The sequence below is a fragment of the Stenella coeruleoalba genome, assembly GCF_951394435.1.
Source record: "Stenella coeruleoalba genome assembly, chromosome: 20".
NCBI lineage: Eukaryota > Metazoa > Chordata > Mammalia > Artiodactyla > Delphinidae > Stenella > Stenella coeruleoalba.
In genome coordinates, this window is record NC_137166.1 from 19,327,859 (window position 1) to 19,347,873 (window position 20,015).

A 20,015-nucleotide genomic window follows, 5' to 3' on the forward strand; every position below is an offset into this window, starting at 1 on the left:
TTCCTTCTTTCAAAGTACCCACCACACTGTGCCTGTAGCAGAAGGAAAATACCAAAGGACTGGCTGTTCCTGCCTTATCTCTATCACCCACACAGCCATTATCCACATTGTAAGCCATTTATTCACCAATCCTATACCTTAGACTGCCTTTGGCCCTTGGACTAGGCCCTCATTGCTCCTGGCATGGGGGCCATGTAGCCTGATAGAGCCACCCGGGGCCCAGAAACCTGTAGCCACAACGTCAGTGGCTATAACCGCTTCATCTGCCGCCGCTCCTGTCGGCGCTGCCGTTTCTCGTTGTGCTCTGGTGCTGGGGCGCCACTGTCTGCTGTAAACCAAGGGCCCAGTACATTGACCCACAGGAGGTAAAGGGCTCTCCCCGGCGCCTAGGAGAGAAAAGGGAGCTTGAAGCCAGGTGCAGGAAATGAAAGAAGAGAAGGGGTAGATGCCCCAGCTCCTCGTTGGGAGGCCCACGACCCACGTACCAGAAGCCAGAAGGACCAGATGTAGAGGGAGAAGCAGCTGAGCACCTGCACAATAGCTGTCAGTAGGATCACATCTTTAAGGTGCCTGTGGATAGAAGGGAGGCTGCAAGGGCCAAAAATAGTGGACGGGGAATTCCCTGGCGGTCCAGTGGTTAGGCCTCCATGCTTTCACTGCTGAGAGCCCAGGTTCGATCCCTGGTCCGGGAACTAAGATCCCACAAGCCGCACAGAACAGCCAAAAAAAAAAAAATTTTTTTAAATTAAAAAAACAGGGGCTTGGGCTTCCCTGGTGGCGCAGTGGTTGAGAGTCTGCCTGCCGATGCAGGGGACACGGGTTCGTGCCCCAGTCCGGGAAGATCCCACATGCCGCGGAGCGACTGGGCCCGTGAGCCATGGCCGCTGAGCCTGCGCGTCCGGAGCCTGTGCTCTGCAAAGGGAGAGGCCACAACAGTGAGAGGCCCGCGTACCGCAAAAAAAAAAAAAAAAAAAAAAAAAAAAAAAAAACAGGGGCTTCCCTGGTGGTGCAGTGGTTGAGAGTCCTCCTGCCGATGCAGGGGACGCGGGTTCGTGCCCCGGTCCGGGAAGATCCCACATGCCGCGGAGCGGCTGGGCCCGTGAGCCATGGCCGCTGAGCCTGCGCATCTGGAGCCTGTGCTCCGCAACGGGAGAGGCCACAACAGTGAGAGACCCGCGTACCGCAAAAAAATAAAATAAAAACAAAAATAATAGATGGGCCCTAGTTCAACTCCCTTCCACCCTTCCACAGGTAGCTGTGGGTCTTGGGCCCCAGCACCCCAGCCCTGGCGCCGCTCACCTGGGCTGACAGCGGGGGACACTCACTCTGCCATGCCCTGCTCCATGTTGAGATCCATTCCACCATCCATCAGGGCCCCATCCTCAGAGAAGGCTGCCCTTGCCATCGAGCTCATAGAGTGGTAGCTGGCTCCGTATACTGCCAGACTAAAGCCCAGGGCCATCTGCCGAACAAGAATGGGGGTATCAAAGGCCAGCCACTGACCCTATGTGCTTACCCACTTCCCAGGATGCAGGACACTTACCCAGGCCCAAAATGAAGCAGATGAGTAGAAGAAGACCAGGGTGACAAGACAGTAAATGGCCTGTAAGCAGACACAGGATCAGGCTGTGATCAAAAGCTTACTAGGGACTTCCCTGGTGGCGCAGTGGTTAGGGATCCGCCTGCCAATGCAGGGGACACTGGTTCGATCCCTGGTCCGGGAGGATCCCACATGCTGCGGAGCAACTAGGCCCATACACCACAACTACTGAAGCCCACGTGCCTAGAGCCCGTGCTCCACAAGAGGAGCCACCGCAACGAGAAGCCCGCGCACAGCAACGAAGAGTAGCCCCCACTCGCCGCAACTAGAGAAAGCCCATGCACAGCAACAAGGACCCAATGCAGCCATAAATAAATAAATAAATAATAAAAATTTTAATTTTTAATGAAAAAGAAATCTAAAAAGCTTACTAAACCATGGACCTCCCTCGACTCTGACCAAGATATTAGGCCAGGTGATGAAAGAAGACAAGTCGTTTCTTATACGGTTGGGGGAAGAGGTCTGCTTCCTGAATACCCAGACTCCCCTCCGACATTTCAGCCCAGGAAAGAAGCCCCTGTGTATTTAGGATGGGAAGGGCTCTCCAGTCAATCTGAGACTCACACCCTCATTTCGTTTTTGGTTTTTTGTTTTGACTATTCAGCACTTTCTCTGTGCCACGATCCTTTCTCATTTACTTTTAGTTGGAGTTTTCTTTTGGAGCTTTAGCTGTCATACACTGCCACCACTCCACCCCACCAAACAGAGCTGAGGGCTATGGAACATTGGGTGGGCACAGAAGCAAGGAGGGAGGCACTTACATTGGCCCCCAGTATGATTCGCAGGTAGAACTTCAAGGTCTCTTTGTTCTCCTCAAATATCTGCTTCTTCCCTCTCGTGCCCACTTTGCCCTTGGGCTGCAGAGAGATGACGAGATGCTGTCAGAACTCTCATCAGCCAGGGTCTTCCTTATCCTCCCCACCATTCCGGTTAGCTACAGAGTTTCATCTGCACCTCAGTCGAGTCTCCGCGGTGCTCAAAGCTAGCACAATTCTTGGGATGTCCACCCCTCCTCCAAACCATCCTGCTTAGGGCTGACAGCATCTTTCCAGCACACCCAGCAATGACCGCCTCCTGCTCGGGCTGGGAACAATCCAGCACTAGGCTGGTATCTCCTGAATCCTCTGATAAGGCCCAGTTTTGGGCTGACAAACCCTTCAGAGGGGATCCCTGAGGGGGCTTGAATGGCGACCCTCTCCGGCCTCTGCTAGAGTAAACCAGATCTGGGCTAACGCCTACCCCGCCTCAAGTCCCTCAGATCTCCAGCTAGTCCTGACACTGTCTGGTACCGACGCCCACCCCTCTCCGGCACCAGCTCTGGTACGTTCCTGCGCCTCTCCACTCCCCCGCTTAATCTAGTACGGTCCAGCCACCGGATGGCACCTCCCTCTAGCCGACCCACTGCCCTTGATGTCCTTCCTCTGTTTTCAGTCTCCCGGCCCCCCGAGAGTGCTTTGCCTTGCGGACCCCGCCCTACTCGCCCTCCTTACCGCCATGGTGCGACGCAAATACCCAGCCGGGGAAAGATGGGAGAGCGACCGAAACAGCACTCAGTTGGTACCACATCTGCTGCACAGGCACTTCCGGTGCAGACCCAAATCGTAAGCAACTGGGACGGAAGTGGGAAATCCACCTCCTTCCCAAGCTCCGCCCGCCAGAGTCGGTGGGACTTCACTTCCCAGAAAGCCTTGCGCGGGGGCGGAGGCGGCAGGGATGCGATGGCTGAATCTCTGCCCTGGAGGTGAGAGGAGGCCGCCCTCAGGCCTAGCTCGGGACAGGCCCCGCCCTCGGGGTCCCAGGCTGTGGAGAGCGGCTGTCAGACAGCTCGCCTGGGCCCCGCCCGTCTGGCGGAAACAACCAGCCCGGGAGATCCAAGGACCTGCTGGCTATGGGTAACGGCCCCGCCTTTGGGCCACCCCATCCCCTTACCTTGGGCGACCATCCTCTCCTTCCCTATCGGCCCCAAGAGATGGCCGCTCTGTCACCTCAGCGAGGACAGGGCCTCTGCCTACCCTGCATCTCTTGAGATGGCCGCCCCTCCCCCTCAGCTCTGGAAGATGTCCGCTCCATCCCATCATCCCCGAAGGTTAAACCGATCTTATCCCCATTGGCCCCTTGGAATGGTCGCTCTATTCCCTCCTCCCCGAGAGACGGCTGCCCCTTCCCCTGGCGGTGGAAAACAGACTGCCCCCTCCCATCAACTTCGGGCATGGTCTCTGAGTTCCCTCACCGGGGACAGGCCTGCTCCCCGCTCCCTCGACCCCTAGTGATGGCCATCCCTGCTTCCTTCACCCCATGGGATGTTTGCTCCCTCTCCTTAGCCTGGAGCAAGACCACTCTGCCGCTGTTATCTAGAGAGAGATGATAAGTTTTGTCCCCAGTGGCCTCTTGGGATGGTCTCTTCATCCCTTTTCCCCTGAGAGCTGGCAACCCTCTCCCCTCAGCCCAAGGGAGACAGGCCACCCTTTCCCCATCAGCCCTTGGAATGGTGCTCCTTTCCCTTAGCAAATACAGGACTGCTCCAACCCCAGTGAGCCCCCTGCGATGGCATCCTTTCCCCCTTTGGCCCCGGAGGATATCTGTTCCATCCCCATAGATCTCAGAGATGACCAGTCATATCTCTAGTAGCTCCTTGGGATGGGGTTCGTTGGGTGGCCACTCCACCCTTATCACTGCTTCTTCTGGTCCCTCTAGAAAGGCCTCCCTGCTTCTCAGCTCAAAGAATCATGCTTCCTCCCCTCAGGGAGGACAGGTTTGTTGCCCTCCCTTTGCTCCTTGGATTGACTGCTGAGCCCCAGAAGACAGGATGGCCACTATCTTACCTCGGCTCAGTCAGGTTTTCCTGCCTCCCCTTGGGGATAGGGGCGTGATCAGTCCCAGTCCCCATCGGTGTTCTCTTGCCCATGCCTAGCCTCCCTGGTCCAGAGGCTGTTCTCCCCAGTCATTCTCCTCTCAGTAATGATCTGCTTTATCTTCCCACCCCTTCCTTGAGCAAACCTTTGGTGAAAATAGAGGTAAAAGACTGTCCATCCTTACTTAATGCAATCCAGTAAGTATTGACTGAGTACCTTCTGTGTACTAGGATCAGAGAAGGAAAGAAGAGATCAGAGTGGGCTGGGGAAAAGGTCCACATAGGCAAAAGGAAATAAGGAAATAGACATGCTGTGTTTGTAGGACAGTGAGGAGACTGGATTGTGGAAGCTCTGGAATCAGGGGTCCAGTCAGGCATGGAGGCCTGGCAGTGCTGACCCAGGAGAAGAGATTTTGTCTTGAGGGGACTGGGAAACCCTGAAGGTTTTCATCAGGAGTGCACTGAGACTGAAAGCTGTGTTTTAGGAAAATTAACCTTGTTGCATTGTGAGGAATGATTAGCAAGGATGAGCCTGGATGCAGGGAGATCAGGTGGGAAATTGTGGAAGGAATGAAGGCAGGGGTGATGAAGATCTGGGCTACTAAGGTGGTAAGTTTTCAAAGGCAGAAATATTAGTAACAGCAATCCAGGAACCATTTATGGACAACCTACTAGATGTGAAGCATATTATATCTATTAAATATATATAAAAATTATATTATGTATATATAATTTAATCCCCATCATAAGACTATGATCTAGATTTTTAATATCCCCATTTTACAGGTGTGGAAACTGAGGCTCAGAGAGTTCAAGTACCTTGCCTGAGGTCACACAGCTAGGAATCTGTGGAGCTGGGATTTGAATGAGTCTAAGTTAGCCTGGCCTAAAGCCTGTGCTTTACACCTATATCTGAGAGCAAGGGACAGAAGAGCATGAAGAGTACACAGTAGTATCAGGATCATCAGGTGAGATGCACTGTTGGCATTGAAGCTCAGGGGCTGGAAAGTTGGGAGGAGGGGCTGCTTTGGACTGAGGTTGAGATGAAGGTGACGGTAAAACATTTGGATGAAGAATCCTGTGGAGAGTTGGCAATACTAAACTAGCACATTAATGATAAAACAATATGTCCATATTGAATTGCTGGTTATTCCTATAGAGGTAACTGTTAAAGCCATGCAAATGAATTTATTATCCTGGAAAGTAACAGACTGAAAGGCCCAGGTCTGAACCCTGGGAGCCACAGAAGAATCCAGAAACAGGGCAGTTGGAGTGGTGAGTGGAGCCCTAGAAAACACAGCATCACAGAAGTCAAGGAGGGAAGATTCCAGAAGAAAAGAATAGTTAATATCAGATAATTCCTGGTCTCACAGGCAACTCCCTTCCCCAGTCCCTAATAGGGCCTCCACTCCCACGCACCCCCAGCCTCACAGAGCGTAGGTGGAGTGAGAGTCTAAGCCTACCAGGCTGTTAAGATTTTCTTGCTGAGAATCTTAACAGTCAGCTGAGTAGCCTAGTTGGCAGTGAAGAAGATGGGAAAAGAGTGCGGTCCCAGTGTAACTTCCTGAAGATCAGAGAAGGAACACCTGACTTGCTGTGTTCTAGATCCTATGCAAGACACTTTACCATGTTATTTAATTGTCACAACAACCCATTTAAATCTCACTACAATTGTCTTTTTATAGATAAGGAAAATAAGGCTCGGAGAGGTCACTTGAGAGAATAAGGATCTAAACTAGGTTTATCTGGTCCCAATGCCCAGGTTCTTTTTACCAACTTGAGCAGGAAGTTTGATTTTTATCAGTCAGAGCAAACCTGCATCCAGGTGGTGCTCAGGAGAGGTTTGTTCCCAGTAAAGATACCTGGCGGCTGGAGAGGGGAATTGAAGACTCCATGAAGCTTAGGATCCAAGATGAACTAGAAGCCAGTGCTCTAGTCCCCTCTGACCTACTGTGCTATCAGCTGGAGAAGGTTCCAAAGGCCCCCACCAGCACTAACAGCCCCCAATGCCCATTCTTTTTCCCTCAGATGCTCACATATATTCTGAGCTTCCTGCCTCTGTCAGATCAGAAAGAGGCCTCCCTCGTGAGTCGGGCTTGGTGCTGTGCAGCCCAGAATGCCCTTCGGGAGGTAAGGTACCCGCCCTCACCTGGCCCATTCTCACTTCAGCTTGCTCCTGGCCCTGCTCATGCATCATTCATCCACTCATTCCTGCATACTTATTCATACATGCTTGACTCTGGGTACAGTGCTGGGGCTCTACAGATGAATAAAACTCCCCTGAGAAGCTCCTAGTCCAGTGAAGGAGAAACACAAATATGTGAGTGATCATGATGTCGTGTGCTCGGTGCTGTGACACTGGAATGAAGGGTGCCATGGGGACATGAAGAAGGACATCAAAGGAGACTGGCAGCCTCAGGGAAGGCTTCCTGAAGGAATAGGATGAGGATGAAGGTTGGTCTTCCAGAACTCATATCAGCACAGGTGAAGGCACCAAAATGTGAAATAGGTCTGGAAACGACCACACAGGTTCCCTATGACTGGAACTTAGGTGTGTGAGAAGTGGTGGGAGATGAGGCTAGAAAGGGGTCAGACAGCAAGCGAGGTGCCAGGTGGCATTGCTGGGACTTTCTCCTGGTTATCATCGTGGGGCCTTTAAAGAAATATGAGGCAGGGGAGTGACATGTGGTGATTTGTGTCTTAGACATCTGCAGTGCAGAGTGGACTGAGAGGGCGAGTCGGAGTGCAGGGAGACAGCCCACTAGGAGGTGAATGCAGGCATCTGTGCTCGTTTGAAGGGCAGCAATGATAGCTCTTTGTTTCAATTTTGACTTCTTTGATTATCACTGAGGTTGAACAGTTTTCTCATGAGCTGACCATTTACATTTCCCTCTTTTGTGTATTTGTGTTCCTTGTCCATTTAACTATTGGGGTCTTAATATTTTTCTTATCCATTTGTATGAACTTTTTATAATTAAAGAGATTAACCTTTTACATATTTATTGAAATACATTCCTAATATATTTGCCTTTTAATTTGATTTGTAGATATGTGTTTATGAGGTTAAATTTCTAGGTTGTTGATTCTGAACTTCTTTTCTTTCTTATTTCTTCCATTGCTTTAGAGATCCTTTGCCTCTCTTCAGAGATCTGATAAATATACACTTATATTTTGTGTCTTTCTTTTTAATTAGAATTTACTTTTTAGATCAGTTTTGGGCTCACAGCAAAATTGTTTCTTGTGTTTTATGGTTTGAATTTTTATATTAATTATATTTTTTATTGGTGTAATTTATTTTGATTTATGCTCTAAGGTAAGGAGCTAAACTGATTAGTTTTCAAATAGCCCAAATACCATTTATGTATAATGAGTTGGAAGCCTCGTCTGTCATATATTAAATGTGTGTGTTTAAGTAGGGTCTGTTGTTGAGTTCTCTCTCCAGTGTCATTGAGCTTAGTGTCTAAAGGAATTTGATTTGAACTTGTTGAAAATTTGAAGTATAAGACATCTAAATGGTGAGATCCAGTTGGCAGTTGGGTTTCTGAGAGAGGAATTCAAGAGAAGGGTCTAGGTAATAAATATATATGTGGGTGTCATTAAAGAACAGGTGGGCGTTTAAGCCACGGATCTGAGTCCCTTCCCCTAGGGAGAGCGCGAGGAGCCCTGAAGAGCAGGCCACAGAGAATGCCCCCAAGCGGACACCAGTCCAAAGGCACGGAGAGGAGGAGGGGCCTACAGAGGGGGCTGAGGAGATCCCAGCGAGAGGAGGACACACAAGTCAAAGGTGAAGAGCATTTCAAGTGTTGAGTGGATGAGTAACAGTGTCAAATCCCACAAAGAGTCCAGAAAATAAAAAACAGATAGTGTCCGTGATGTTTGACATACAGGGTGGTCACCAATGGCTTCAGTAACATTTGGCATCTGGGGAAAAAGGCCAGGTAGGTTGAAGAGTGAATGAGAGAAGAAAGGATATGTAGAGGATGACCTCACTTGCAAGAAATTTCCCCATGAAAAGAAGAAAATAAATAGAATTGTAAAGAGAAGTTGAGGTGGGCTAAACAAAGGATTTTAACTGGGAGAAATCGCTAATGTGTTTATGTGCTGAAGGAGTCACTAGTGAGTGTAGGGAGGAGAGAGGTCAGGAATGGCAGCCACCACCTGAGGTGGCAGCCAGACAGGCTTCAGTGAACAAGGCTTGGTCTTGGGTAGGATGGAGAGGATGTCACCTCTCCTGAGGAAGTGAAGGGGTGGGGGTGGCAATGTGAAGCTGTTTGCTGAGGCAGTTCCTTAAAGGCTGGTGGGTTCTTTGTGTGGTGACCGTGGAGGCCAGGTTGTCTTAGGGGAGTAAGTAGGAGGCAGAGGCCAGGGCCTCAGCAGAGGTTTGGAATATTCACACAGCAGGAGGAAGATGGGAAGTTACCAGAGACACAGGGAGGGGCCTCACTCACTCAGGTGGTGATACTGCACTCTGCTGAGCCCTAGGAGTGCAGGGCTGGGGCTGACACAGCACCCAGAGTTGATAGTGAGAGGGAGACAGCACAAGCCAAAAGGAGGGGGTAGGGTGCTGCACTCACAATCGTATGAGGCACACCAAGGATGCAGAGAGAAGAGTCACGAAAGACTTCATGGAGAAGGGGACGCTTGGGCTAAATCTCCAGAGAGGAATAAATGCTGGCTAAACAGACAAGCCGGAGTAGGTGAGGGGCCAGCCCCACCCACCCCACCCACCCCTGCCAAAAATAAACAGAAAACAGCTGAACCCAGCCAGGGGAGCATGAGACAATAGAAGGGCTTGAGTGCCAGTCAGGAAGCTCAGTCTCCATGCTGTGCAGTGGCGAACCATCAAAGGGCCTGAAGAGTGTCGTCTATTGCCTTTTGTAAGGACCACCCTGGTGACAATACCAAGGATAGACTGGAGCCAGGGAGACTGGAGGCCCGGACCCTGATCAGGAGGAAACTGCTTAATATATTTCTGACAGACAATAAGGACACCTGAACTAAGGCAGAGCAATGAGGGGGGAGCAGAGGGACATATTACAATGTATCGAAGAGATGGAATGGAAAGGACTTTCATCACTGTGGATGTGAGGGAGCGGTCTAGGATGACTCCCAGATTTCTGACTTAGGTGATGTGGTAGAGGGCACTGAGAGTTTAGGAGAAGGGCCAGAGACCAGCAATAAGACAGTAAACTCAGATTTGGGCATATTGCATCCTTGAATCCGGAGAGAGGTGCATCAGATCATGGCTCCCAGTATCTGGTGCTCAGGAAGAAGGTGTGGAAAACAAAGTAGTTGGAATGGGATGAAGTCTGCTGGGTGCACGTGGAGGGAAACTGTGTGTGTGTGTGTGTGTGTGTGTGTGTGTGTGTGTGTGTGTGTGTGTGTGTGTGTGTGTGTGTGTGTGTGTGTGTGTGTGTGTGTGTGTGTGTGTGTGTGTGTGTGTGTGTGTGTGTGTGTGTGTGTGTGTGTGTTAGAATGGAACAACCCATGGATAACCCACTGGTCTACGGACTGGGCCTTTCTCTTCTTTGGTGACCCTGAATGGAAAGCAGCCTAGAAGGTAGGAGAGCCAAGAGGGCAGAGTCTCAGAACCCCCAGTGGGAGAGAGCATCAGGGGAGACTGGCCATCCATAGCAGGCAGCATGGCATGGCAGAGAGGACACTTGTGGGAAGTCTTCAGGGGAGCCCCCAGATGCTGGTGACCTTGCCAGAGAGGAGCTGTTGTTGGGAATGAGTGATTCTGTGGGGACAGTGGTGGAGGGGTAAGTGGGCAAAGCCATGGTAAAGAGGTGGCCACAGTGGGTGTGGGCACCCATGTGCTTCCAAGAAGCTTGACAGTGGAGGGGAGGGGATGAAAGGTGAGAAGAGGGGATGCAGGATCAAGGGAGGCCTTTGCTAAGACTCTGGGGTGTTTGTGGACTCTGGGGAACGAGCAGTGGAAAGGCAGGGTTCTCAGAGGAGAGGGTGGGGGACAGGCTCAGTAGGCCGGGAGAAGGGGGTCACCCTGAACCAAAGAGCAGGAGAGGGAAGGAGGTTAGGATGGGTCCTGCCAGGGGTGGGCTGGTGGATGTGAACAGGGAAAAGGGAGGGCCTTCCCACCTAAGGGGCTTTGGTTTCTTTTTGAAATGGTCAGGTCATCTCGGAGAAGGCTGGAGTGAGGGGAGGGAGCTACAGTAGCGTCAGGGGCTGGAGAAGATAGTGGGCTTGGAGGGAAGTCTGAGGGGAGTGAGAAGAGACGGGGAGGCAGTGAGTAGGTGGGAGTGGGCAGGCCAGTGCTGACAGTGCAGGCACGAGGGGAGGCCATGGCTTCCTCGGGCAGAATTCTGTATCCCCAGCACACACCCAGAGGAGGCAGCGGTCTCATCATCCTTGGCCAGGCAGGGGGCAAGGAGAATGGGCACAGACAGCAGCATGACGGGCAGGGCCACAAGGACCCTGAGGAGAGGTAATCCGGGGGAGGCCTCTTGGAGTCCAGCAAAGAAGGAGAGCATAGAAGAAGCCAAGTGGGCAGTCAGTCCCCGGGGATAAAGGTGAGATTGGTATAGGAGTAAGGGAGGGAGGAAAAGGAGGAGACCAGGGTCAGAGTTTGGGATCGTAGAGTCTACCATTTTAGCACTGGGGCTTCTCCAGCTAACTCGGAACTCCAGATAGAACATTGACAAAGACCCGTTTGGTGCCTCTGCAAAACTCAGTCCCCCACTCCACCCCCAGGGCTGGGAGTGCTGGGAAGCCAGGCCACAGATACCTGAGCATCTAGGGCCCTGCCGGCACCATGTCCCAGAGACCAATCTGCGGAACCCTGTTGGCAGGAACCATCTCCCAGGGCTCAGCAGCTTGATAAGGAGGTGGAGCCCCAGCTAGTAGGTGCTACAGAAGATTCTGGCTGACCAAGGCCAAGCTGGGGCCTATATGGCTCCAGGCCAGGCTAGGATACTAGACTTGGCGACTTCTTATTCTCCCTGACCTGCCCCCACTTAATTCCATTTTTTCTCAAATAAGAAGGTAGACAAAGGCAGCACCCCAACAATACACCCAGGCTCTGTCCGTACCAGGGCGGGGGTGCTATTTGCCTGCCACTGGGCTGGTCACTGAAGAACTCAGGACGGCTCCCACCCCCTGCGGCCTTCTCCTGCCCAAGGCGTCTATAACGCCTCTGGAAATGACCCCCAAGGTCTGACTCCTCTCTGGAGACCAAAGCCCCTGGGCACCAGGGCATATCTTTTCTCAAAGGGCTTCTGGAAAACAGGCGTGTTAACTTTGGATCCCTGTGCCAGCAGACAGGAGGGCCACGTCTCCGTCAGATGGCTTTTCAAGTCTGCACACAGGCCTGCCATCTCAGCTCAGGACTTCAGTAGTTATGACAGAGTCCTGGCCTCTCACAGTCAAGGGACATGTATTGCTTTTAGCAAGTTTAGGGCATTTTCCAAATGATTTCGCATTTACTCTTAAGATGCCGGCATTGGAAAGGGAGGAGCCCAGGGGGCTAGTCGGCCCCTCTGTGATGGGGCGGCTGAAGCTGGAGCAGGTACCTGTGTAGTCCTCCCTTAGGCCTTTAGAAGCATCTTCCTAGGGCCTGGGAAGGGGGACTTTCCTACACTGGGGCCAAGGACCAGAACCCAGAAGCCTGCTGCTCTGCCCCCACAGATGATAATTATCCCTAACAGGCTGCTCCTGGGCTCCTGTATTTGAGTCCCAGGTAGACCACCTCGGTGATGGCTTAGAGGCTTCCTCCTCCCCACCAAGAAAAACAGTGGGGAGCAAGGAGGCAGTCTAAAATCTCACCCTGGCCCCATAGCTGGAAGTCCTTTAGGCCAGGCCCTGCCCCATTATTGGGTAGCTTTTGCTGCCACCTGCCAGCCCTGTACTTGGACGCTGGGCTGTTCATCTACCTTGTTCACAGGAAGGCAGTTGGGAAAGGGAAGAACTTTCCTGGTAGCCAGGGCTTAGGAAGACAGGGAAAGAAGGAAGACTGGAGGCTGCTGGAGCTGGGGCCTGCGGGGGTGGCATGTGACTATTGGGGGCAGGTGCTGCCTGGCAACCAGCACCGCTCTGCACTCCCCCAGCCAGAGTTCATTCTACTCATCATCAGATTGGCTCATCTGTCGTCACTGCAGGGCTTTGAAAGGGCTGGAGGCACGCTTTACCTTTCCTTTCTAGAACCTTTTCTCCCTGATCTTTTCGGTACCCTCCCGAACCTCACACACTGAGATCTTCCCCAGCTCTCCTTAAATCTGAGAGAGGGACCCAGGTCCTCGGAGTCCCTACTACCCCACTGTCTCCCAGTGTCCACGCGGGGAATCTGTGGGGAGAGCTCCTCTCATCCATACTGACCACAGGGTCTGAAATGGGAACCTGGTTTGACACCCTGATTCCCGTGAAATTCGCCCGGCGCTGGTCTCCCTCTTACCGTACGCTCCTCCTTCCCGTGAGGACAGCCATAGTCAGCTGCTTCTCTCTGGGGCAGAAGCCAGGCTGATTCTCCACACCTGGGAATGAGTTCCGTGCGTCTTCCTGGGAGAATCCTGTTGATAAGTATCTTATCAACAGGAGTGCGTATTAGGCGTCATTTCTACCTTTCTGGTTCCTTTTTGATGATGTTCTGTGGGGAACAAGCAGGGAATGTCAGCTTGTTCTTGCCGTTACTCACAGGACAGGTTTTTTGGGGAGCTTGCTTGTGAAAACAAGAGCCTTTGAGTACCACTTGCCTGCAACCTGGGCATTGGTCAGGGGTAGAGAAATGGGGCTAGGATTTTAGAAGCCAAGTCCGCTTCTCCCTCCCCCCACAGACCAGTTCCACACATTCCTGTAGCTACTGTCCTTTGGCTCCTTCTGGCACAAGATCAGGGAAGGTTCCACGAAAACATCTCCCTCACTGGGGGCTCCCCAAACTCGTAAACAAGCCAGCTTTTTCCCACAACAACTTAGCCCTGAGCTTGCCTCCCGGCCCCACCCAACTCCCCACCGAACTCCGACTGTGTGCTCCCCGCGCTCGCTCCCCTGTTCCTCTACGGCAGGGCCAACTCAGCTTCCTCCCTGCCTCTGAAATTCATCCTATGAACTCCTGCCCACAGAAACGGGACGCTTCTCCCTCCTTACCTGGACAGATACGACAGACCCTCTAAAGAGCCCCAGGGCTCACAAGCACGTCTTGAACTCTCGAGCCTGAAGGGCCTACACTTGTGAGCGCGCCCACGCCCCTACGCATGCGCACACCACACTCAGTGCATGAGCACGTTTTCACTCACACACAAAACCCATTTTTGCAAACATTCATGTGGCTGAGACACTGAATGTGTGTGGCCACCAGGGGACCTTGGCCTCACTGCCTGTCCCAGATCTCTGGCATCTGGGCCACGGGGGATTGTGCTGAGCAACACCTGCGTACCTTCTTCCCGCCCTCAGCTGTTCCGAGGGCTATTTATATGCTCTCGCGAAAGTGGGGGAGGCTGACTGCTTAGCTAAGGCCAAGCTGAGGATCTGGATTTGGAGCCGAGTCCATGGGTCTCAGGGCCACCTTCTGAAAGTCCCAAAAGTTGAGGTCCAGCATACTTTGTCCTCCTGCTGCCGGGGGGCTTCTCTGGCTCTCCTCCAGGTCCCCCCCAGCCCTCCTGTACTCAGCATGCTAAGTCCCCACTCTGGCCCAGGCCCTCCATAGGCATTCAGTCCCGTCCGTCACTAACCTTCCTGTCCTCCCCTCGTAGTCATCCCCTTGGACCCCCAGTGGGACCCATCCTCCCAGCTTCCACTTCCCAACAGCACCCCCTCAAGCACACATGACACCACAGTGGGTCCCCATTGTAGAAAACCCCTTCCCTGACCTGCCCTCAAATTCTGGCCAGTGAATTGCCCCCAGACCCGATGGCCAGCACACTCTTGAGACCAGAGGGTTAACCCCAGGCCCGCTGCTGTCCCATAGGCCAACGTAAGGTACAACATCCCCGTGTCCTCTGCTTCCCTTCCGACCGTCAAGAGCCTGGGTCTCAGGGGCATCTGCTGCATCAGCCTGACTAACCTGGATGGCTCGCCGGCTTCACACCAGGTGCTGCAGTCTGTTGCCTACCACCTGGGCCTGCACTTGCAGAGCTTGTGCCTTGGGCAGCCCCACAGAGGCCTCCTTCGTGGCCCTGATCCTGGGCTGCCCGGCCCTGCGTTTCCTTGACCTCAGTGGCTGCAACAGCCTTTTCACGTCAGGCATGCTGCTAGCTCAGCCCAAGACAGCACAGTGGGTCCAGCAGGCACTGAGCGGCCTCCATGAGCTCAGTCTGGCTAGCCTGCGGGACCTGACTGATCTCAGCTTCAACCGGCTCAGCAGTTGAGTTCTCAGCCTGGAGCGCCTCTCCTTGGCCTGCTGCCACCTCACCTTCGAGCCAGGCCCAGCCCAGGGCTCCATCGGCCCCCAGGATTCCTCCCCTTCCCAACTCTCCTTCCGCAACCTGCTGCAATTCGTGAAGGAGCAGGCTGGTAGGCTGCACGCCCTGGGCCTGAGTGGCACTGGCTTGCCACCCGAGGCCCTGCAGGCCCTGGGCCAGGTGGCTGGGCTGCAGCTGCAGGAGCTGAGCCTGCACAGCTGCCGGGACCTCTCCACAGAGGCTGTGGCCACCCTTTGCCACCAGCAACCAGGCCTTACCTTCCTGGACCTCAGCGGCTGCTCAGAACTGGCTGACGGGGCACTCTTGGCTGTGAGCTGGGGCCTGCGGCGCCTGTGGCACCTGAGCCTGAGGAAGCTGCAGCGGCTGACGGATGCAAGATACTCAGCCCTAAGGGGCCTGCGGGAGCTGCAGAGCCTCGACATGGCCGAGTGCTGCCTGGTGAGAGGGCGGGAATCGGCCCAGGCCCTGGGCTTGGTGTGCGGAGCTCCACACCCACTGGCCTCCCTCAGCCTGGCCTACTGCTCCTCACTCAAGGTGAGCGTCCCATTCCCTTCCTTCCTTCCTTCCTCACCAGGACCAGGGATTGGGGGAACTGGGAGCGTGGCGCCAGGGAGGCGCCCAGTGTTTGTGTCCAAGGAGTAGTTAGAGCTGAACTGGGGACACAGTCGGGAAGAGGAAAGGAGCCTAGACAGACAGGGCTGCTGCCAGCACTCCTCCCCGCAGCCCCACAGTGGGTCCAGGTAGAGGGAGGTCCAGGAGACCAGGGGGCCCAGCCCACAAGGTGGCACATACCTCACGAGCCAAGTGATTGGTGACCACTGCAGTCTGGGAAGGGGAGTGAGGGTGGGTGTTCTGGGGGCCAGGAAGGCTGATGAAAGGGGTGACAGAACCGAGCCCTGCGGGGAAGGGGTACCGAGGTTACACAGCAGTCATGGTTCAGGCAGGGCCCGAGGGAGGTAACGTGACGTGGGAGCAGAAGGGTCATTTCTTGACTGAAGCCAGTTCCTTCAATAGGGCTCAGCCCTGTCCCTCTGGGTGGCGTCCCTGTCTTCCTGCAGTGTCAGTCTCTTCCTCTTTAGCAGATTATTACTTCAATCTAGCACTGTGCCCAGAGCATTGCCCACCTGAAAAGCATCTCAGCCTTTTCCTCCAAGTGCCCCTCTTCCCCTGCCCTACTCCATCCTCACGGCTTCACCACTGTGCGTCTCTCAGCTGCTCTCTCTGGGGCCCCGCCTTCCCGTGTCTCTGCATCCCTCTACAAAGCAGCTTCCTCTGTTCTGCCCTTAGTTCCTGCTCCTGGTGGTGGCAGCCCTACCCGCCCTGTGACCTCACAGTCCTAGAGGGAGCATATTTGATTGGCTTAGCGAGAATCAGATGTCCACCACTGGTTCTGGGAGCACAGGCAGGGTGAACACCTTAGAAACTTTCACCTGCATCCTTCCTGCCCCAGCCAATCTAGGCATTTGCTTTTCTCCTGGTTTCCCACCACTGCAGCCCACCAGGTCCACTCCGACACTCACCAGCACAGGGATATTGTTGCTTCCTTCCGTGGACCCTGTGGCAGCTTCCTGTTGCCTGTGGGGCTGGAACCTTGGGCAGAACCTTCCTAGTGACCCCCGCCAAGCCCGGTGACACAGGCACAAGCCACCACTCCATTGCCCTCTCCCTCTTCCACTTCCCTCCTAGGACGCCTCAGTGCTCTCCCTGATGCCAGCGCTGGGCCCAAGCCTCAGGGTGCTAGATTTATCCTCCTGCGTGGCCCCTCACCAACCGGACCGTGCAGGCCATCTGCACCTACTTCACCCACCTGTCAGTCCCGCACCTGGCCTGGTGCAAGGAGCTCCGTGACCGGGGGCTTCTGGGCTTGGGGCAACCAAGTGAGGAGACTCTGCAGGGGCCACAGGTGTGGGACCCTCGAGGTGATGGCGGGCGGGGCGGTCCCTGGGCTCAGCTGCCCTCCTGCCCCTCCTGCGCCTGTCTCTGGGAGCAGCTGAAGGCCAAACTCAGGAGGAATCTGGGAAGCAGGGGTTTCCTCTCACAGCCACCCCGAGAGCTGGGCATCGGGCCTCCAGCCGCAAAAGGACCCTTCTCCCTGGCCATAGGGCCCGCCCTACTCACGCTGCAGGCCCTACGGGACTTGGACCTCACAGCCTGCAGCAAGCTGACTGATGCCAGTTTGACCAAGGTGTGGGGCTGGGGATGTGGATAGGCTGAAGGCCCTGCGGCTGAAACCAGCGGTCAGGGCCAACCCACTTTTTGCCTGGAAAAAGTCATTTCTCATTGGCTTCTGCTGCCCGTAGCCATTTCTCTGGCTGGGGGTGGGGGAAGCTGGAAGGGCTCCAGCACCACACCACCCGCCCCCCGCCATCCTCGCAGGTGCTCCAGGTCCCCCAGCTGAGGCGGCTGTCACTGAGCCTGTTGCCAGCACTCACAGACAAGGGCTTGCTGGCTGCGGCCAGAGGCTGCCCCAGCGTGGAGCACTTGGTGCTGAGTCACTGCAGCCGCCTCAGCGACGAGGGCTGGGTCCAGGCAGCCGGCTCCCGGCCAAGGCTGCAGCACCTCAACCTGTCCAGGTGCAGTCAGCGCTCGGAGCAGTGAGTGTGTCCGGTGCTGCACAGTGTAGGGGCTGGGCTGGGGCCCCGTGCTGGGTCAAGCGCTCGCCCAGTGGCCTCCCTGCGAAACGCTGGGTTCCACTGGGCAGGCGTGCAAGCAGCTCCGGATGGCAGATGTGGCCATGTGTCCTGGCATTAGCATGGCTTCCGTCAGGCGCTTCCAAGCCCAACTGCCCGAGGTGACCTGCGTCCAGTCCCGCTTCGTGGGAGAGGCTGACCTGACCCTAACACTCTGAGGCCAGGTCAGTAACCAGCCCTGTGGCTCAGCCTCTGTCACCTCCAGAGGCCTGGCCTCTTGACCTGGAGTTTGACTCAGTGCCTCCCACCTCCCTCTGCTACATGCCCCAGAGCCCCTTCCCCAAGCTAAAAACCCCTTTTCTAGGACTAAGGGTGGGACTATATCAGGGCAGCCCAAGGGGCTTCCTGCCCCAGTCTGCCCCACAGCCCAGCAGGAACCTTTTCCAGCTACATGTCACTGCCACAGGCCCCTGGAAATGCCAGCTCCTGCTCTCCTGTCCAGGCCTTGGTCCAGAGGCCAGGCCCACAGGTGAGCTGGGTCTGGTGTTGGGAGGAACAGACCCTGTGCCTCTGGCCCTGCCCCTTCTCACACTAGGGCCTGTACTGTTCCCCACAGCTCTCCCAGCCCCCTACCAGCACTGAGCTTTAGCAGCCAAGCCACAGTCTTTGTTGTATACCCAACAAGATTAAAAATTCCAGATCTCACCTCCTTGTCCGAAGTTCTCAAAGGGCCCCTTCCCTCCCCACCTCAGATGAAGCAGCCCAGCCCAGGGACAATGTGTAGGAAACGTCAGAGGGACAGTTTCTTCCTCACACCTGGCCCAAAGCCCTACAGGTGCCCCCAGCAGGTCCTAGCTTCTTCCCCACATGGTGGGAGACTCCAGAGGCCTCTCCCCAGCACAAGCCCCAGGACATGTCCTGCAGCAAAGGCATGTCTGTGTACCCTCATCCCAGCCAGATCCCAGGAGCAGTGATTAAGGCTGCCTGAGTCAGTGAGGCTGTTTTCAGCACACACAAGACACTAAAGAGGATAGCATCTCTGGGTAGGAAGGGTCATTAGAGGTCTAGTCCAACCTCCTAAACAGAGACAGAAGCTATAAGCTTAGCCTGGGAGGTCAAGGAAAGACTCAAGTCAGTGAAAAAAGAGGAGGGAGGGAAGGAGACAATTAGGCAGAAGGGACCAGGGAGGTGCACATGGGCAGGCCAGAGCTGGCGCCGGGTGTAGGGGTAGTCCCAGTCCCATGGCAGGCAGGGAGGATGCCAGCTTGGACCGAGCATCCTTGGTCCACATGCTTGTGACTCTGTAAGCCACAAGCACTCTGTTGAAAGGGCTAAACCACAACGCGTCTGCAACCCATCTCGATTCTGTTCAATCATGGTACCGTGACCATTATCCACGGTCAACAGGGAGACACCGAAGAATACAGGAGAGACAGTGTGTGTGTGAGTGTGTAATCAGATCGGCTTCCTGTTTGAGAAAGCAGTGTGGTAGTTGGTATTGAGAAGATTGGAAGGGCGAGACAGGAGGCAGGAAGTCAGGAGGTTCCTGCCAAGATGATGGTGGCCTGTAACAAGGGACTGGAGACACTGAGAAGGAAGAATTGATGGTATTAGGAGACTTAACTGCACTTGGGCTCCCCATTTGCACCTTGAACTCAACAGGGACTATTCTAAGTGCGGTGGGAAGTCTGAATGCAGGAGTGGGCATGTGGGGCCCTGAATGCCCAAGTCAGAAGCATAGCTAGAGAGAGGGAACAAGTACTCCCCCAGAACATTCTTCAAAGGAGGTGTCGTATCATCAGTTTTTAGGTAACATGGTGATGGTTAACGCTTAAAAAACATATTTTGAGGAGGCACTGGGAAAGAGAGGTAGTGAGAGGCATGGAGGAGGTCAGAGGGTGGTGGCTGGCAGCTTCCAGCCTGCCCGTGGGTCCTGTGGGTGGGTGTGCTCCTCTTTGCCTCAGAGGCTTGGGGTCTGTGACCATAGCCTCCGAGCTTCACCTCCAGCTGGCCTGTCTGTGGCCCCCACCCCACCCATGCTGCTGCAGTTGGGTTTTAATCAGAATGCAGGCTTGCTGCACTAAATTCCCCCTTGTCAGAATCAGCCTACATCCTCCCACTGGCCTGGGGGACATCTTTTGGAACCTTGAGTTTGCCCTTCAGCACAAAGCATACCCAACTTCACATCTCTCCCTTCACGCCTCTCAACAGGAGGCCGTCACGACCCACAAATGACGCAGGGGAAGGGCCAAGCAGGGTTGAGGACTGAGCTCAGACTGTCAGGAGTCTTCTTCTGGAAACATGGCTCCCAGACTAGGCCCCTGTTAATGGCGCCCAGAAAGGCATCCACTTGGGGAAATGCCTCCTGCCCTACCACCTCACCCTCAGCTGGCTGGCAGCCCCAGACCTCTCTCAGCTGGTGCCCCCAGACTATCCTTCTTTGCAGGCCTAGCACTGAGGGAGGCTGAGGACTCACGCTGGAGAAAGGTAACAGGGCCAGCCGGTCCCCACCGTCCTTCGGAACACCAGCCCCTCAACTGTAGCTGCCCAGGTTTGTGGCCCCA

At 54.6% G+C, this 20,015-nt stretch overlaps 2 protein-coding genes across 3 annotated transcripts; one reads left to right on the forward strand and one right to left on the reverse strand.

The window, feature by feature from the left end:
* Positions 1 to 85: 85 nt before the first annotated feature.
* TMEM208 (transmembrane protein 208) lies at positions 86 to 12,937 on the reverse strand. 2 transcript variants are annotated; one of them, XM_079906461.1, is made up of 7 exons: positions 12,859 to 12,937; positions 3,091 to 3,335; positions 2,362 to 2,457; positions 1,544 to 1,603; positions 1,326 to 1,462; positions 486 to 570; positions 86 to 386 (listed from the first exon to the last, which is right to left on the reverse strand). In XM_079906461.1, exons 2-7 carry the CDS (start codon positions 3,094 to 3,096, stop codon positions 249 to 251), a joined length of 522 nt encoding a protein of 173 aa, XP_079762587.1. In that variant the 5' UTR covers positions 3,097 to 3,335; positions 12,859 to 12,937; the 3' UTR covers positions 86 to 248. The 2 variants fall into 2 exon arrangements, 1 of the variants encoding a protein (XP_079762587.1); XR_013825181.1 differs by having other exon boundaries at positions 346 to 386; positions 1,300 to 1,462.
* Positions 5,999 to 18,340, forward strand: LOC307178336 (uncharacterized protein). The gene is given in 6 exon segments (XM_079906427.1): positions 5,999 to 6,581; positions 14,368 to 14,543; positions 14,545 to 14,764; positions 14,768 to 15,355; positions 17,198 to 17,415; positions 17,501 to 18,340. Coding segments are annotated over 6 exon segments (1,608 nt in total). The 5' UTR covers positions 5,999 to 6,344; the 3' UTR covers positions 17,670 to 18,340.
* The last annotated feature ends 1,675 nt before the right edge of the window (positions 18,341 to 20,015 follow it).

Excerpts from the sequence above, each read along its gene's own strand:
- TMEM208 (XM_079906461.1), bottom strand. Across the intron at positions 1,604-2,361 it reads GAATCATACTGGGGGCCAAT|GCCATTTACTGTCTTGTCAC; the intron begins GTAAGTGCCTCC and ends GTCTGCTTACAG. Across the intron at positions 387-485 it reads TCTGGTCCTTCTGGCTTCTG|GCGCCGGGGAGAGCCCTTTA; the intron begins GTACGTGGGTCG and ends TTTCTCTCCTAG.